At 48.2% G+C, this 17,394-nt stretch overlaps 1 protein-coding gene across 2 annotated transcripts in view; it reads right to left on the reverse strand.

The window, feature by feature from the left end:
• GRIK3 (glutamate ionotropic receptor kainate type subunit 3) overlaps positions 1–17,394 on the reverse strand; it is a 231,446-nt gene that overhangs the window by 73,048 nt on the left and 141,004 nt on the right. For both annotated transcript variants that reach the window (XM_032639887.1, XM_032639895.1), the window contains exons 2-3: positions 16,359–16,535; positions 5,249–5,506 (exon numbers count right to left, since the gene is read on the reverse strand). In XM_032639887.1, coding sequence (XP_032495778.1) covers positions 5,249–5,506; positions 16,359–16,535 — 435 coding nt within the window. The remainder of the gene's footprint in view (positions 1–5,248; positions 5,507–16,358; positions 16,536–17,394) is intronic.

The raw sequence follows: 17,394 nt of genomic DNA on the forward strand, positions 1-17,394 counted from the left end.
AAAGATACTCGTTTGCACCTCTAAAGCTAAAACTACTGAACTTTCCAGTAAATGAAACCAACAAAATCCTCCCCCAACCCTCGCCTTTTTTGTTTTCTTTGCTTAAGCTAGTTCGCGATGGACTTAAGTTCGCAATCAGCTGTCGCAGTGCCCCCTATTCGGACAGAGTCCCCACACTCAGACAACCCACTTCCTGAGCCTTCCAACAAAAAGTCTGGATTTCCAAAGCCATTTCTGGTACATACACCTGGGTTTGTCCAGCCTCTCATTCCCACTCCTGAGGGCTGGACATCTGGAAAGCGAACCGACTGGCATCCATCACTCCACTCTGCTGGGGAGGACAGAGATATTTCTCTGGGACCTAAGCCTCCCAAAGAGCTCCCAAACAAGCTTCGCCATGGCTGTGGGCATCAGGAACCCCCAGCCCCCTAGAAGGTCTCAGATCCAGGTGTGTGGGCTGGGAGAGGGCTCTGGAGCCCTGGAGTGGTCTGGACCAAACAGGGGCCCCAGTGCTTTCTAATACCAGACTTGATGGGGGCAGAAGAGGATATCAGGTGACCTTACAGAGGAAGGGGGGGTCACAAGCTCCCCCCAAACACACACACACACACACACACACATCCTTACCCTCCCTCCTCAACTAATCCCAGAAGTTCTTACTTTGGGTGAATGATGCCCGCTCACACCTGTTACCTTGCGAGGCCCTGAGTGCACGCTTTGTTCCTACTCGCTCAGTTTTCAGACCCAGGCACAGCATCAGTAGGCACATGGGCTTTGGGGACCCAGGACGAGGACAGGGACAGTCTGGATGCTAGAGCAGAGGCCACCAGAGCTTTCTTGTCAGCCAAGTTCATTGCCCCGTGTAATACACAGTGACCCACCTTCTCCAGCAGCAAATGTCAGACCTCCTTCCCATCAGTGTATTCCCAAAGGAGACCAGAGGCTCGTCTTGGCCCACCCCAGCAGAGGACTAGGCTCTTTGTTTGCCTGAGATGAGTTCTCCTTCCTGGCTGCTTCCCTAATCAATCTCTCTCAAAATATCTGCAGTGAATCATGGTTGTGGAAGTCATGCTTTTCACTTACAAAGCACTTCTGCATTCATTACCCTATTTAAACATCTCCCTGTCCTAGAAGGCATACAGAGTAGGGGCTTTTGTTCCAATGTTACAAATAAAGAAACTGAGGCCCAAAGAGGTTAAGTGAGCCTCCCAAGATTTTGCAGCATGCCAGCAATGGGATCAAAATTCAAGACCAATTCTTTTTGGCTCTTAAGCTGGGCCCTTTTCCATTACCCCAGCATTTTCTGAGCTCCTCCCTTTCACTGTTGATATAAATCCGTCTTTGTGCACGGGTTAGGCTAGGAAGGTGGCTACGTGGCAAAGCTCATATGGCAAACACTGCTGGTCCCTGAAATAATCACTCTTGGTATTCTATAACTGATGAATTGGCATCCTGAAATCATGGGCCAAACTAATGACCAAAGTTGTTTGTATCCCTATTATCACTGGGTTTTCCTGGGCACACAAAAATCGTACTATAAGCTCTCCAACCACAAGCCCTACAATCTGTTTTGCTTCCTGCCCCACATGGGACGTTTGCACCTAACAAATTCCACCTATAGTAATAAGTAATTATTAAAGACTCTTGCCCATGATTTCCCCTTGCTCCTGCCTCCTGACCAACCCTCCATGTGGCCCTGGGTGCCATGGTGTGCCCCCTTCTTCTAGGGAACTGTAAGTAACAACTCTTCTTTCTATGCTATTGGCCTCTTCGTATCATCACTTGGTCGTATCTACCCTTTAGATCCCAGGTGCATTTTAAAACAGTTCTCCCTGCAGTGGATTGCAGTGATGACCCCAATTCTTCACCCCTCTCTACATCCCCATCCTTTGCCATGTAATTTTGCAGTGCCCTCCAGCTGCGGGGGCAGGTGACTTGCTCTACCCACGATGTAGGGCTCAACCATGTCAACTGTTTTGGCCAATGGTGTATCAGCAGGCATGACATAAGCAAACACTTGAAATGGAATTACACACTGGGTTTGTTCTTTTCACCTCTGCCATCGTCATGACGACACGCCTGGGCTAGCCTGCTGGAGGACTGAGAGCCCAGCTACCCCACCATCTCAGCCAAGGCCAGTCTAGATCAGCCAGCAGTCAGCCGACCCCCAAGCAGGTGAGCGATCCAGCTGAGACCAGAACAACTGCCTGGCCAATCTCAGTCGGTCACTGACCCTACAGGCTTGTGAGCTAAATAAATGCTTATTATTTTAAGTCACTAAGTTTTGGGGTGATTTGTTACACAGAATTATTATAGAGATAGATAACTAACGTACCCTTTTCAAGCATACTGAGAGAACCATGATTTTATTTGGGTGGCCACGTGCCAGCCCCAAGACGTGACTCGGGATGGGTGAAAGCCAATGAGTGGCAGTCCCATTCCTATCTGAATGGCTTTAGGGTGGTAGGTGCAGACTCAATGAGCTGTATAGTGTGGTCTGTTGGAAGGTTACGAGACAGATTTTCCTCCCTGATAAGAGGCACGAATCACATTAATCCCTTTGGCTTCTACCTCTTTCCTTACCACTGCCTGGGGTATCATGATGTGAGGATGTGATGCTTGGAGCTGCAGCAACTTTATTGTGACTATGAGGGGGCAAGTCAAGAGAACTGCAGCAATACTGACTCAGCACCCTGACTCTGCTGAACTGCTAAACCAGCCCTGGAAAGGCCCATCTCCAGACTTCTTGTCAGTGAGATAACTAAGTGGCTACCGCTCCGGTCGATTTGAGTTGGGTTGTCTGTTACTCACAGACGAAACATCCTAATGGAAAGAACCCTCAAAGCAAACATAGTCAGTCTGCTATACAGTGCTTCCCATTCCATGGGTTTGATGACCCACAAGCTGTCCTGTCCCTTTGAAATATCCTGATTCTGGAAGCATACTTCTTACTACTCAATATTCTTCATCAAAGTTATACTATTGTTTGACTGAATCCAACCCTGAATCCCTAGTACTAAGTTCTTCTTGACCAAACCAGCTCCATCACTGACTCCCCTAAGTTTTAAAATATTTGTTGAATTGAATTGAATATCAGGTTAAATCAAACTATAATTAAATACTACAGGAAAGAGTGTGTTGGGCACTGGAAAGGGAGAAGAAATGAAGATGTTATTCCATCTTCTTTTGAGAAGTAAATAGGGGAGTGAGTGCCCACTCAGAGGTCACTGGTCATCAGAGCTAAGAATCAAGTGATGTGTACATACAGTCAGAGATAGACATCCTTGGGGAGAGGAGGCTCCAGGCCTCAGCATCCGCTTTGACCAGTCTCACTGGCATCCACCTTCATGCCACAGCATCTTTTCCTCTGCAAAGCCTCTCCCGCTACCCCCATCCAGCCTGGAGGCACCAGTACTGCTGGGCCGTGGTTTATGCCAGTGTCTGTTCTGACTACTCTGTGCCCATGACACTCCTACAAATCTTCAGTGTTACCTGCTCACATCTAATTCTTTTCTTCCATTCTGGCCACCAGTTCTCTTCCAAGCAGCCCCTTTGTTCCTGCCTGGACCAACATGGCCGCCTCTGCCTCCGTCTTCCAGCTCCAGGTTCTCCCTCCAGCCCTCCGTACACTGCTGTCAGTGCCACCTTCTAAAACTCTGCTTTCATTATTCTGTTTCTGTGCTCAGCAACACTCAATGGTCCCCGGCTGCTTACAAGATAAAGTCTGAACTCTGAAGCTAGACAGAAGAGACCTTGCCCACAGCCTCATACGTGCTGTTTATCTGACCTTTTCCTCCTCCCCTCCACACTGGGATACTTTTCCCTGCCAGGCTGTGCTCTTGATGAGACCGCCATGCACAGTCCTACCTCCTCATCTTGCTCCCACTCTTCCCCCTCCTGTGATGCCTTCGTGACTCCTCTCCTTGTCCATCCATCCTCAAGGCCAGGCTCATGTCTCTCCTCCTCTGGTAAATCAGCCCAGACTGGCCAAGGCCATGGAGCTTCCTCTCCCCAGGTGCCTCTAGCTCTGACTGTATGTACGTGTCACTTGGTTCTTAGCTCTGATGGCCTAGAAAGACCAGTGAGCTCTGGGTGTGCACTCACCCCACTTCAATATGACTAACTTCTCTAAAGAAGATGGAGTAGCCACATCTTTATTTCTTCTTCCTTACCAGTGCCCAACACATCCTTTCCAGCCATATTTAATTATAGTTTATTTCCATTTTATGTTCAGTTCAATTCAATTCAATTCAACCAAACATTTAAACGTCTACGTTGTACCAGGTGCTGTGCTAAACCCCGGAGGTACCAAAGACCCATGGTCTGGAAGCAGAAACAGGCTCAAAGATAGACAATCATTCATAGTGGTACGTTAAGACAGGCAGAACTACAGGGCTGCAGCAACACTGCCATGACCTGGAGCTGGGCAGGAGTGGCTCTCAATAACTGGGGGCACTGAGTAGGGCTTGGGGTCTCTGCCGTCCAGTATCCACTGTCTGGCGCTTTGGGTATAGCAGGAACTCAAGACATGCTTGTCGAATCCTGAGTTAACTAAATCTCTGATCGTCTTTTCTGAGGGATTCTCTCCCCACTATCCCGACTCCCCATTAGGAGGTAATCAAGAGCTGACATTGAATCACGGGCAGCTGGGAGCTGGAGGGCTCTCTCCAAGCTGGCTGCTGTAGCTCTTGACTTGTCATGTGGGAAGAGCAGGGCCAGATGGGTTAAGTGACTCGCCAAGGTCACTCTCTTAAGAGGCAGGGCTAAGAAATATCTTGGGACTTGAGTCTTTGGAAAGAAAGAGGAGGAGAGGAAACAGCTCCGTGCTGCCCAGCTGGTAAGCGCAGAGCCTGCGTGCATCACGTACTGTTTGGTCTGAGTCCAGAGTCTGCGCTCGTAGCCAGCACGGAGTTGGATGCGTTTGCCGCAGAGGAGAATGTGTGAATGGAGGGTGCTGGTAGGTGTGGGCGTGGCCGTGCAGGCGTGAGTGCAGACTGGAGCATGCTGCTGGGGTGGAGGCGGGAGTGTAGGGCAGGTGTGAAGTGGGCTGGGCTGGGTGAGTGTGGCTGGTGTGTACCGGGCTGCAGGTGAGTGCAGGGCGAGCGTCAGTGTGACTAGATGAGGCTTGGGTGTAAGTGTGGACTTTTTCCCCAGGGGCAGCTGAGTTGAGCGAGCAGCAAAGAGTCCGATCCTGGGGCTCTGCCACCCTCATCTCCTGCCCTTGGCCCAGCCAGGCCCGGCTACCCACCTGTGCTGTCGTCATAGACCACGGTGGCCGACCGCCACTTGAGGTACTGGACCAGGTCGAGGATGGCATGGCTGAGAGAGGCGTAGTCCGGGTACAGGTTCACATAGAAGGTGTCTTTGTTGTCCAGTGGGTGGTGCTTCCAGCGCAGCTGGATGTGGGGCACCTCCAGCGCGTTGCAGATGGACTGGACGGCATTGGTGCAGGAGCCCTGGGATGGCCCAAAGATCGCCACCACCCCCAGTGCCAGCTGGTCACAGGCTGCAACAGAAAGAGGGAGGGAGGGATGGTACAGGGGTCAGTGCTGTCTCATCAGGCATCTGGGCATTGGGGGCAGGGGAGCAGTGATCTTGAAGACCCCTCTGAGGTGGGCGACTGGTGAGCTCTCTGAATCTCAGCTTCCTCATCTGGAAACTAGGGTTGTAATAGCCCCCACCTTAGAGAATCATAGGGAAGTTGAATGAGATTATGAGTATACACTGTTGGTGGGAATATAAGTTGGTGCAGCCACTATGGAGAACAGTATGGAGGTTCCTTAAAAAGCTAAAAATAGACCTACCATATAATCCATCAATCCCACTCCTGGGCATATATCCAGAGAACACTCTAATTCGAAAAGATACATATACCCTATTGTTCATTACTGCACTACTTACAATAGTCAAAACATGGACACAAGCTGAATGTCCATCGACAGATGAATGGATAAAGAAGATGTGGCATACACACACACACACACACACACACACACACACACACACACACACACACACTGGAATATTACTCAGCCATAAAAAATGAAATAATGTAGCATGTAATATCGCTTATATGTGGAATCTAAAAAAATGATACAGATGAACTTATTCACAAAACAGAAATAGACCCACAGACATAGAAAACAAACTTATGGTTGCCAAAGGGGAAAGAGGGGGAGGGATAAATTAGGAATTTGGGATTAACAGATATACTCTACTAATATAAAATAGATAACCAACAAGGACCTACTGCATAGCACAGGGAACTATACTCAATAGTTTATATGTATGTGTATATATATGTGTGTGAGTGTGTGTATAACAGAATCACTTTGCTCTACACCTGAATCTAACACAACTATACTTCAATTAAAAAAAAAAGACACAGCATAGCACTCGTGAAATAGAAATGACGATTACTTTTATGTTACCATCTCTGTGATTAACATCACCATCTTTGTACCTGGTCCTGTTCCGGGGGGAACGTTGAGAAACATATAGGAATGAAACACCTACCTGCTGGTGACTCTTAAACCTCCAGCCCCACCTGTTCCCTGGCATCCAACTTGTACATCTCACCTCTCACTCACCATCACTATTTGGATGTCTAATTTGCATCTCAGACCTAACGTGTCCAAAATGTCACCCCCTCTTCTCCTCCCAGCCTCCCCCATCCCAGTAAACGGCAGCTCCACTGTCTCAGTGCCTTATGTCCCAAACCCTGGTTTTGTCTTGACTCCTTTCCTCTCATATCCCACATCTCAGCCCATCAGCAACTCCTGTTGCCTCTCCTTCAAAGCATATCAGAATCTGACCACTTCTCTCCACTCCCACTCCCGTCCAAGCCACCATCATCTTTTGCTTGCCTTACTGCAGAAGCCTCCTCACCAGTTCTGGCTTCCTGCGTAATCCTCCTGCCATCTTACCTTTCACAACCTAAGGTGGATGACATCATTCCTTTGCTCCAAGGGCTCCCGCTTCACTCAGTCTCGAAGCCAAAGTCCTTACAGTGATTAATGAGGCCCTACTTGTTGCAGCAATTCCCCACCCTGTCCCCGTCACCACTACCACTTTCTGGCTTCCTCTCACATCCTTCTCTCCCTTCCTCACATCACTCAAGCCCCACTGGCTTCCACGATGCTCCTCAAACATGCTTAGCACACTCATGCCTCAGGGCCTTTGCACGTGCTGTCCCCTTTGGCTGGAATGCTCTTCCCTCAGGTATCCACATGACTCCTTCCTTCCCTTCCTCCAGGTCTCTGCATCTTTGTGTCTTATTAGAAACACATCACTACCCAACCTGTAATAGCAATCCCTGTGCAACCACACTCCTGAAAACCCACACCTGCTTTGTTTCTTTATCTATTAAATGACCACTGAAGTCTTGTTCATTTGTTGACTTTCTCCTCCCACTAGAATGTGGTAAGCTCCAGAGAGGCAAGGGCTTCATCTGTGTTGTCTATTGCTGTTTCAACAGTGCTTAAACCTGGTCTGAGTAGGTGCTGAGTGAATGGATGCTGAATCCCTGCCTTCAAACAGCTCACATTCCTGGGGGAGGCCCAAGGACTCAAGCAGGTCAGACTGTAGATCCTTCTGGGAAGGGCAAGCATCAGCGGTCACAGCAGAGCATGAAACGAGCAGAAACGAGGGCAGCTGGGCCTCAAAGCGGGGCATAGGCTTACAGGGATTGTGTCTAAAAGATCCATAAAGTGGGACCTCTCAGGGGCAGTCAGGGGCTCCCCAGGAGCCACTGCCCTTTCTCTGGCAACTGTCTCTAGTCTTCCTTTGGGCTCCACTGCCTTTCCCACTTCCAATCCCGGAGGGGTAGTGCTAAGGACCCAGACCCCAGCTGGCTGCTCACTCACTGCCCCCAGGCCACAGACATTGGTTTGGAGGATGGTCATGTGACCAGTTGGAGTCAATGGGATGGTGCGAGACCTCCCACTGAAAAGGGGGAACTTCCTGCTCTAACTGGACCTGGGAGGAGGTAAGATGTGGAGGTGGAATGGCCCTCTGTGCTCACAGAAAAAGCACAGTGCTTGTGTGTGAATGGAGTCAGTGTGGGGGACAGAAGAGCTAAGAGAGAGAAAGAAATGTGAGACCCACGATCAAGTGGAACCCTGGACTTGGGTTACATGGAACAATACATTCTCTTTTTGCTTAAGCAAGTTAGGATGTGGCTTTCTGTCACTTGCAACCATCAATGGAGCATCAGTGCACCCACCAGCCTGTGGCCATGGGAATGACACTATGTGCACACGTATGAACATATGATGCGTGTAGGAGGAGGCAAGACGTGGACACACAGTGGATTCAGACACATCCTGGCTGCCTCAAGAGCCTCTGGGAATGACCTACTGGGCTCAGGCTCACCCCTAAGATTCACAAGGCCCAGGGCCAAAGAACAAAGAGAAGCCCACATACCAAGTGGCTAAATATTTAAATGTTTTTAAGTCAAGCTAACAAACTGTTATATAAAACATGTGCTTTTCTCCTACCTTGGCAAATATGCCTTCCTAACAACCTGTAAATCAGGTGAGAACGGAGACTTCTCCTACTCAGTGCTGTGGGGAGACAAGGCACCAGCCTCTACACTGCCCCCTCCTCTTTGACCATTGGTTCCACCCTGAACCATAAAGGGCCTTGAACTTTGGATGTGGACACCCCACTTCTTATGTCCAAGCTCTGTCCACACTCCTTGCAAATAGCTGTCTCTTGGTCACCCCTACATAGGGCCTAGGACTGTGACCATGGGTGTGTGGTTCTCCCTTCAGAGGACAGGCCAGGGCAGAGGCTCGTGCAGGCCTAGAGATGGGCACAGAGCCAAGTGGGCAGGCAATTCAGGGTTCTAGATACTTGGAGCAAAGAATAGAAGGGCAGGGCACAGGCTCCTGGTGGGCAAGTCCCCTTGGTCTGAATGACTCCTTGTACTCAGAGGCGACATCAACCAGGGGAGGGTAAGGGCAGCCCCTCCAAAGCACAGGCCCTGGGAAAGAGCCCCTCTTGCCTGGGCTAAGGGATCCAAAGATACAGGGTGGTTTGAATCGGTCATAATGTATGGTCTTCAGGGTATTTTTCCTCTCCACTGATATCCACCTCTCCTCCCTTATTGCCTCCTAGGATTAGGAGATATTGTATAATTTAGTTATTTCTCCTGAAATTTGTACTTCCCCCAAGAACATCAGAGAATGCCACTATGGTCTGGGTGACAGAGCACTCTGGGGGGTAGGCTAGTTACTGCCAGGAGTCTGATGGAAGCACCTGGAACACGGGACAGCACAGCCATGTGTGGAAGGTAGCAGGCCCAGCACAGAGGGCATCTCCTGGGTGACCAGGATTCCTCGTGGCCAATGCCAAGTGCAAGAGAGGGCATACAATAGGGCACATGTTGCCTTCCTGGTGCTCCTACAGTGGTGGGACTGGAGATCAAGTCTGGGAAGCACTGTTTCGTCCCTGCTATTGTCACCCTAGAGTGAATAAACCTTGGGCAGCACTCTGTGTGACTGTGTGTGACATAAACCCCAGAGATAATAAATGCTTCCAAAATTGGAACTCTAGGCTTGTTGGTAAATGGTCCAATTTGGGGACAGTTCTCCTTTTCAGGGCCCGTGCCCCAAGGAGGACATGCCCTGACCTATAGTCTCACTGCCCATTCATGCTCTTCTTCTGCTCTCTGGGTTTGCTGAATGTCTCTCTGGCCACTCGTCCCCTTATGAGCAGGTGCTCCCTGAGCATTTTGTAGCCCTAGAGACTGGACACCAATATGGAAGAAATGACGATAGTGCGGGACAGCCATCCAGGCCTGGTCACTCCCTCTTGCCCAAACCTGAAGATGTAAGCACGCTGTGAAATCTGTAGGTGTCTCTCATGCTCTACCTCCTCTTTCTGTTTTGACCCTCCTAGCGGTCCTCTGATGTCCCTGGTTTCCAGTCTACTATCTACTGTCTCTACTCTTTTTCTTTTCCTTCTAGGACCTTCTGATTGATGACGGTTGAATAACTTCTGCATCTCATTCCCTCCCACTACCCCCTCCAAGAGCCTGTCTTTTGCATTTCCTGCTTTGATCCATACCCTGAAGCAGGCAGACAAATGCTGCCCTGCCACCTCCATCCTCACCCAGCCCGGCTGCTTAGGTCATGCCCGCTGCCCAGGCCCAAGGTCTGGGGATCCCGTTTGACTGAGAGTGGACCCACCACAAATTACGACGATGCAGAGGATTGTAAGAGGGATCTTGAAGGAAGTGATCTTGATTTTGACGTCGATCGTGATGATGATGATAAAGGTAACTGTACTGACAGCTGTGACGGTCGTGATGGTGAAGACCATACTGTGAGGCTGTTGATGATCACGGTGGTGGCACTGGTGAGGGTGGAAAGTGACGATGTTATAGCAATGGTGGGACGGTGATGAGGAGACTCATGGTGATAAATATGTCAATGTCACGACAGTAACGGCGATGATGATGGTAGGAACGATGACGGTGATGTAAGTGCTGATGAGGAGGAGGTGATAGCAATGTGGATGGTGATAACAGTAAAGGTGGTGGTGATGAGAAGGGATGATGAAGATGCTGATGCCATGACGGTGATGGTGATGTTGGCAAGGATGTGAATGGGGTTGGTAACAATTTTGATGGTGTTGATAGGATTGGTCGTGGTGATGTTAACGCCATTGACTGTAACAGGGATGAGGATAGCAGGAATGGTGGTGATGATGCTGGTATTGACGAGATTGGTGATGATGACGATGTCGTTGTCACCGCGGTGATTCTGATGATGACAGTAGGGGTGATGACGGTGGTGTTGATGTGAAGAGCGTAGGTGACGCCATGGCTGACAGTGATAACAGTAACTGTGGTGATCCTGCATTGGTTTTGATAGTGGTGACGACAGTGGGATACGATCATAAAGACCACACTAGGTTTCAATTCTCCCAGAGATGCAATGATTAGATCCCACGGCTGGGCGGCAGGAGGCATCAGTCCTGCCCTTCACCTATTTCTTCTCCATGGCCTCTCTCCACATCCCTTTTCCTATCCCTCCCATGTTCCTTCCACCCTCTGAGGAGCTTCCAGCCTGGAAGAACACCGCTGCCCCAAAGGGACCAGGGTAGGGTTAGAGCAGCAGCCGCCACAGCAGCTTTATCTCCAGATGTTTCCAGGGCAGCAGCCAACTCTTGTTCTGGCAGCCCTGAGCACACACAGCGGTAATTACATTATTTGTGGCTTCAGTTTTGAATCCATTTTCTGGTCATTTTATAGTAACTCAGTGGTTCACAGTCATTGCAGGAGTCTACAGCCTGAATGCAGCTCCCCCCCACCCCGCACCCCCTTTGCATGGCAATTGTAGTTATAGCAAAAATTATCCCGATCAATTTGTGTCTTAAAAGGAATTGAGCAGCCCAGAGAATAAATGGAGGCAGAGGAGCCTGGGGAGGGCTGGGTCGATTCCAGCCCCACTCCGGTCAGGCTTGGAAGAAAACACAGACGTTCTCTGGGTTGTTGGCTCAGGCACTGCCTGACAGTCACTGATCTTTTAATTTTCCACAAAACATTTAAAACTAAAGATGGGGAAAGGCCTCCTGGGCCTCATGTGGAGGAAAGGACTAATTCAACCAGAGCTGGCAGGGCAGGTGGTGTCAGGCTCCGTGCCTCTGCATCCCCTCAACCCACATGGCCCAAGGTGGCTGGATCCAGCTGTGATGAGAACCTCTGCCTAGGAAAAATGAATTATCATTGGGTTAATTAGAATGAGGCCCAAGTTCACCCCTCTGGGAGAGTCCTAATGATGCTCCCGAGGAATACATTTTTAAAAACCAAAGATCAAAAGAAAAAATAAAGATCACAGAACATGGGGTTCCCCGAGGGATGGAGGGTCCCCAATGGGCAGCATACTCCAACAGCAGAAATGCCTCCAGGGTCAGACAGGGGTGCTTCTAACCACAGCAGGGGTCTGTCTTAGGTATGTTATCAAAAGGACATTAAGGGAGAGTGACAGTAGAGAGGAGCCACTTACATTTTTTTATTGAGATATAATACAATTCAGTAAAGTGCACTAATTTTAAGCACAGAATTTTATGAATTTTTACATATAACTGAACTCATGTAACTACTACTTAGATCAAAACATAGCACATTTCCAACACCTAAGAAGGTTCTGTCTTCCCCTTTCCAGTTCATATCCCTCTTCCAGAGGTGATCACTGTTCATTCACTCAAAAATATGTCTGTGAGCCTCATCTGTGATGGTGTGCGTAGCAAGAGCTGGTTCTGTTTTTATTGCTGATTCGATTCCATTGTATAACTGTACCCCCAACCTATCCATTCTTCTGTTGACGGACCTTTCATTTATTTCCAACTTTTGGCTATTATCAAGAAAGTGGCTAGGAACAACCTTCCAGACGTACATTTCACTTTAGTAGATACTCCAAACGGTTCTCCTGAGAAGTTGAACCAGTTTTCATTCCCACCAGCATTGTGTAGAAAAAATAAGCCTCACCTCCTACCTCCCACCCGACCCAGAAAATCAATTTGAGATAGATCATAGAGTTAACTATGAAAGATAAAACAATAGAGCTTCCAGAAGAGAACATAGGAGAATATCTTCATGACCTTAGGATAGACAAAAACAGAACACAAAAGGCATTAGTCATAATGGAAAATATTGATAAATTGGACTCCTTTAAATGAAAAAGTTTGCTCCTCAAAAGGTACTACGAAGAGAGTGAAAAGGTATGCTCATCTGTAAGAGATATATGCAATATGTATATCCAGCAAAGGACACATATCCAGAATACATAAAAGACTCATACAAATCAATATGAAAATGACAAGCAACTCAATTTTCAAAAGTGGTTGAAAGCCTCCAAAAGGCCCTCCAAGAAAGGGAAGCTCCAAATGATCTCTTAGTATCTGAAAAGACGCTCGATATCTCTGGTCATCAGAGAAATACAAAATAAAACCACAGTGAGACATCTGCCACGTAAACCACCGAAAATAAAACGGACTTTACCACGAGTTAGCAATGATGTGGAGCAACTACTACCGTCTTGCATTACTGGGGGGAGTGCCAACTGGTACAGCAACTTTGGAAAACTGTTAGGCTGAACATATGCACATTGGATGACCTCACATTTCCACTCCTGGGTATGTATCCAACGAAAAACTTGCGCGTTTGTGCGCCAAAAGACATCGATGAGAATGTTCATAGCAGAACTACTCTGTGGACTTAAATGGAAACAACTCAAATACTCAACAGTAAATTTGATTTTTAAAAACTGTGGTCTATTCGTCTAATGGAACACTACACGACAATGAAGAACAAGAGACTACTGTTACATTCAACAATATAGATGAATCTCACAGATCTACTGTAGGGTGAAAGAAGCAAGACTCCAAAAGTACACATTGGTATTCTACTCATGTAAAGTTCCAAAACAGGCAAAACTGGTATATGGCACCAGCAGTCAGAACCGTGATTCTACAGTACGCTAGTGAGGAGGCAAAGGGACGTGCAATCTAGCGGAACAGATGGACGATAATCACATAATTATACCCACACCACCAGGGGTCAGGGATGTGAAAAAAAGGTCCAGGGTGTTATAAGATGGAAGCAGGGAGACCTGACCTTGTCCAGAGACTTGCGGAGGGCTCCCATGAGGACCAGAAGGCTGAGAGGAGGAGTTCCTTAGACAAAGAGGTGGGATGGGGAAAGGGAGTTATAAGCAGAGGGAACAGCATGTGCAAAAGCCCTGAGGTGGGAGGAAGCATGGCACCTGAGGATGGCAGGGATGGCTAGAACCCAGAGACTGAGGGAGCCAGTGGCACAGATGTGTCTGGAGGGTCACGTCAGTGCTGGACTAGGTAGGCCCTCCAACAAACAAGGCACGTGACCTGCTGTAGAATGGGGAGGGGCTGTGGCTTTGGTCACTTGGACCCATCTGGCTGGACTTCCAGAGCTGAGTGTTTCCGTCTCGGGTCTCCTCAGCCACCGCCAGGCAACTCCACATAGTGTGGGATTGTGAGCCCCTGCTGGAGGAAGTGCCTCAGCAGGCTCTGAAGCCCTGTCCCGGGCTCACCGCCGGGGAAGGTCCCTGTGCTGAGTGGCACGTGCACCACTCAAGAGTCATCTATTCCTTTAGTGAATTTTAGACAAAAGGTACAGAAGACACAACCCAGCCCTTAGCGGGGTGGTGTCCATGCGGGCCTCTCTGTTCCGTCTCCGGGCATTTGTTCTGTGTCTTGACCTTTTCACTGAGCAGTGATTTTTGATTGAGGTCAGTCATTTTCTAGCTGGACAAGGCTGGGCAGAGGGTGCCAGCATGGACTCTCAGCAGGGAGATGGAGACCTGACCACACGGTGCTGGCCGCAGTGTATGTTGGCAAAGAGCTAGGAGGATGTGGAGGATGTGGGCAGGGAGGAGTGCACGTCAGCACGGGGAGAGGAGGGATGGAGTGGTGGGCGAAGGACCACTCTACAAGGCTAACAGGGTGGGGTGCCTCTAGTCTGTGTGCAGCTTGGCCCTGAGGCAGTGGCCTCTAAAATGTCAGTGACAGCTGTGTTCAATGCCAGGAAACCCTCGACCTTCAGCACACCATGCCAGGAGAAGCAGGGTGGGAGAGGCAGGCACCGGCAGTGGGAGAGCGCCGGAAGGTGTGAGGCCCCTGACCTGATGGCTCAGGGAGTGGAGAGCAAGGCAGCCAATGTAATAAGAACAAGGCCAATGGTACTTCATATGTGCCAGGTACTGTCCCAAGCACTTCACAGAGGTGAAGACGAAAAAAAGCTGAGGCACTGGGTGTTTTGTGCAAGGTCACACAACTAATATCAGAATGGACAGGGGGCAGTTCCAGGATGTCTGGCTCCAGGCCCGTGCTACTCTGCCTTTCTATACTGAGGTGTTTACCCGCAATGGGGTTTTGGGAAACAGAAATGGCAGCAGGCAGCACCTTGGCAGGTCTGTACCTGAGAGCCCAGGACACCTTGATTAGCCACTGGGAACCCCTTAGAAAGACCAAGGGGATCTTGTGGATGGGCGTGTCTCCCCGAGATGCATGGATAATGCTGTCAGCTCAGCTGACAAGGATTCTGGGCAATGATGCTCAGCCCCTCATGCCCCGTTCTCACACTACTCTCATTCATTGATTCATTCAATGGTCATTTCATTGAGCACTTAATATAGACCAGTCGTTTAGGTGCCAGGGCTATATCAGTTAAGAAGAAGGAGCCTTCCTCTCAGCTGTGTTGGAGAGGAGGAGAAAGACATTAAATACACACAATTATTTAATTACAAATTGTGATAAAGGCCTTGAAGAAGAGAAGCAAGGGGCTATGCTAGCATACGATAGGAAGGATGACCCTGGGAATGAGACTCCTTAGGTCTGAGGGTTTTTTTTTAATAGAGTTCCATGGAACTCTAGGGTTCTATGGAAGTTATTTCCAGAGTTATCTAAGACTTTAAGTTAAATTCCAATTACACATATATATGAATGATATTTTTAAAGACAGCAAAAAAAGAGCATACTGGTATACTCAAACGTGCTATACGCCACATTGGAACCTGCTAGCTCATTCAGGTGTCGACAAGTTACCTTGTTTTTTTAGTGAGGATCTTAGAATAAATTCTTCAGTCCTTTCTGTGCAGTCATTGGAGTTTATTGTAAATGTGTCACTAATGGGAAAGAACACAGCCCAGTATTTTATTTTTGATTTCTTAAAATTCAGATATGGGGAAAACTATGATTGGATTTACTACAATTATTTTTGTGAATTATGGTTTTCTTGTTATTATGCAGTCAAAAAAATAATATGGAAACGTACTGAATGCTGAGGCCAATGTCAGACTTCAAGTGTCATCCACAGCTGGGGTCGAATTGTTGTACCTATAGCAGGAGCTGTTTTTGTTTCTAGTAAGTCTTTTTATGGCAAGTAAGTGTTGCATATTTGAACTTCTACATAATCTGTTTTATGTATATTTTAAATACTGATATCCTGGGCAGGATTTCAATGAAAGAAAAACTAAGTTTGAAAGCGCTGGCTTTGGTTCAGAGGATTTGGAGACCTGGGCTGGCCTCCTTACCCATCTCAGGAGCCCACCTCTCATACCCCACCCCTTCCCGAGGCCCCCTCATTCCCTCATGGCCTTTGCCTGTGGCCTGGAAACTCCTGACGGACAAACTGCCGCTCCTGAGAGATGACACGGCCTAAGCGAACCGCGCCAGAGGCCGGTCCTGAAACCACGCAGAAAAGGCTCTAGGCCCCAAACCCAACCAGAGCTTTGGCACATTTTAAGGACCTTGGACAGCAAACACAGCCTTATCCCTCCCAAGGCCAGAAAGAGCAGTGGGGGCGGCCCACTCACCCTTCTTGGTGGCCTCGAAGCTGTCGTGGAAGTGAATCCTCTGGATGTCGTAGGTCAAGGTTGTGTTGGGCAGCAGTGTCCTGTTTCTGTTGATGATGTTGGCAGAAAATCGAAAGGCGTGCTCCTCGGCATTCATGATCTGGGCGTTGGGGCCGTCTGCATACTCAAAGATTCCTCCTGCGAGAGATGGGTACAATTGTGTGTGCTGGGGAAGGAGGAGGGCTGCCAAGAAAGACGCTTGGTTCAGACGGTATTATGGGCAAGATTCTTCCCCCAAATGTTCAATAATATGCCAGATTACTCCCATACGTAGAAATTGTGTTGGAGCGTAAGAAATATGAAAATCCTCCGAGTTCATTTCACTCAGCTAGCAAATTCCTAATAACAGAGACTGACAAACAGAGCCCAAATAAAATGACCAACTTATGAATATTGCTATGAAAATTCTCAATACCGTGCTGACAAGTAGAATCTACCAGAATATTATTACAAGGATAACATGCCATGACCACAGAGTTGTATTCCAGGAGTATAAGCGTGGTTCAATATAAAGACATCTATGAATATCATTCCATCACATGAACAGTTCAAAGGGAAAAAGATATGACCAACTCACAAAATACAGGAAGGCATTTGATTAAATTTGGTGGGAATGTAAATTGATACAGCCACTATGGAGGACAGTATGGAGGTTCCTTACAAAACTAAAAGTAGAACTACCATATGACCCAGCAATCCCACTACTGGGCATATACCCTGAGAAAACCATAATTCAAAAAGAGTCATGTACCACAATGTTCATTGCAGCACTATTTACAATAGCCAGGACATGGAAGCAACCTAAGTGTCCATCGACAGACGAATGGATAAAGAAGATGTGGCACATATATACAGTGGAATATCACTCAGCCATTAAAAGAAACGAAATTGAGTTATTTGTAGTGAGGTGGATGGACCCAGAGTCTGTCATGCAGAGTGAAGTAAGTCAGAAAGAGAAAAACAAATACCGTATGCTAACACATATATATATGGAATC

The sequence above is a fragment of the Phocoena sinus genome, chromosome 1 (assembly GCF_008692025.1).
Source record: "Phocoena sinus isolate mPhoSin1 chromosome 1, mPhoSin1.pri, whole genome shotgun sequence".
Taxonomy (NCBI): domain Eukaryota; kingdom Metazoa; phylum Chordata; class Mammalia; order Artiodactyla; family Phocoenidae; genus Phocoena; species Phocoena sinus.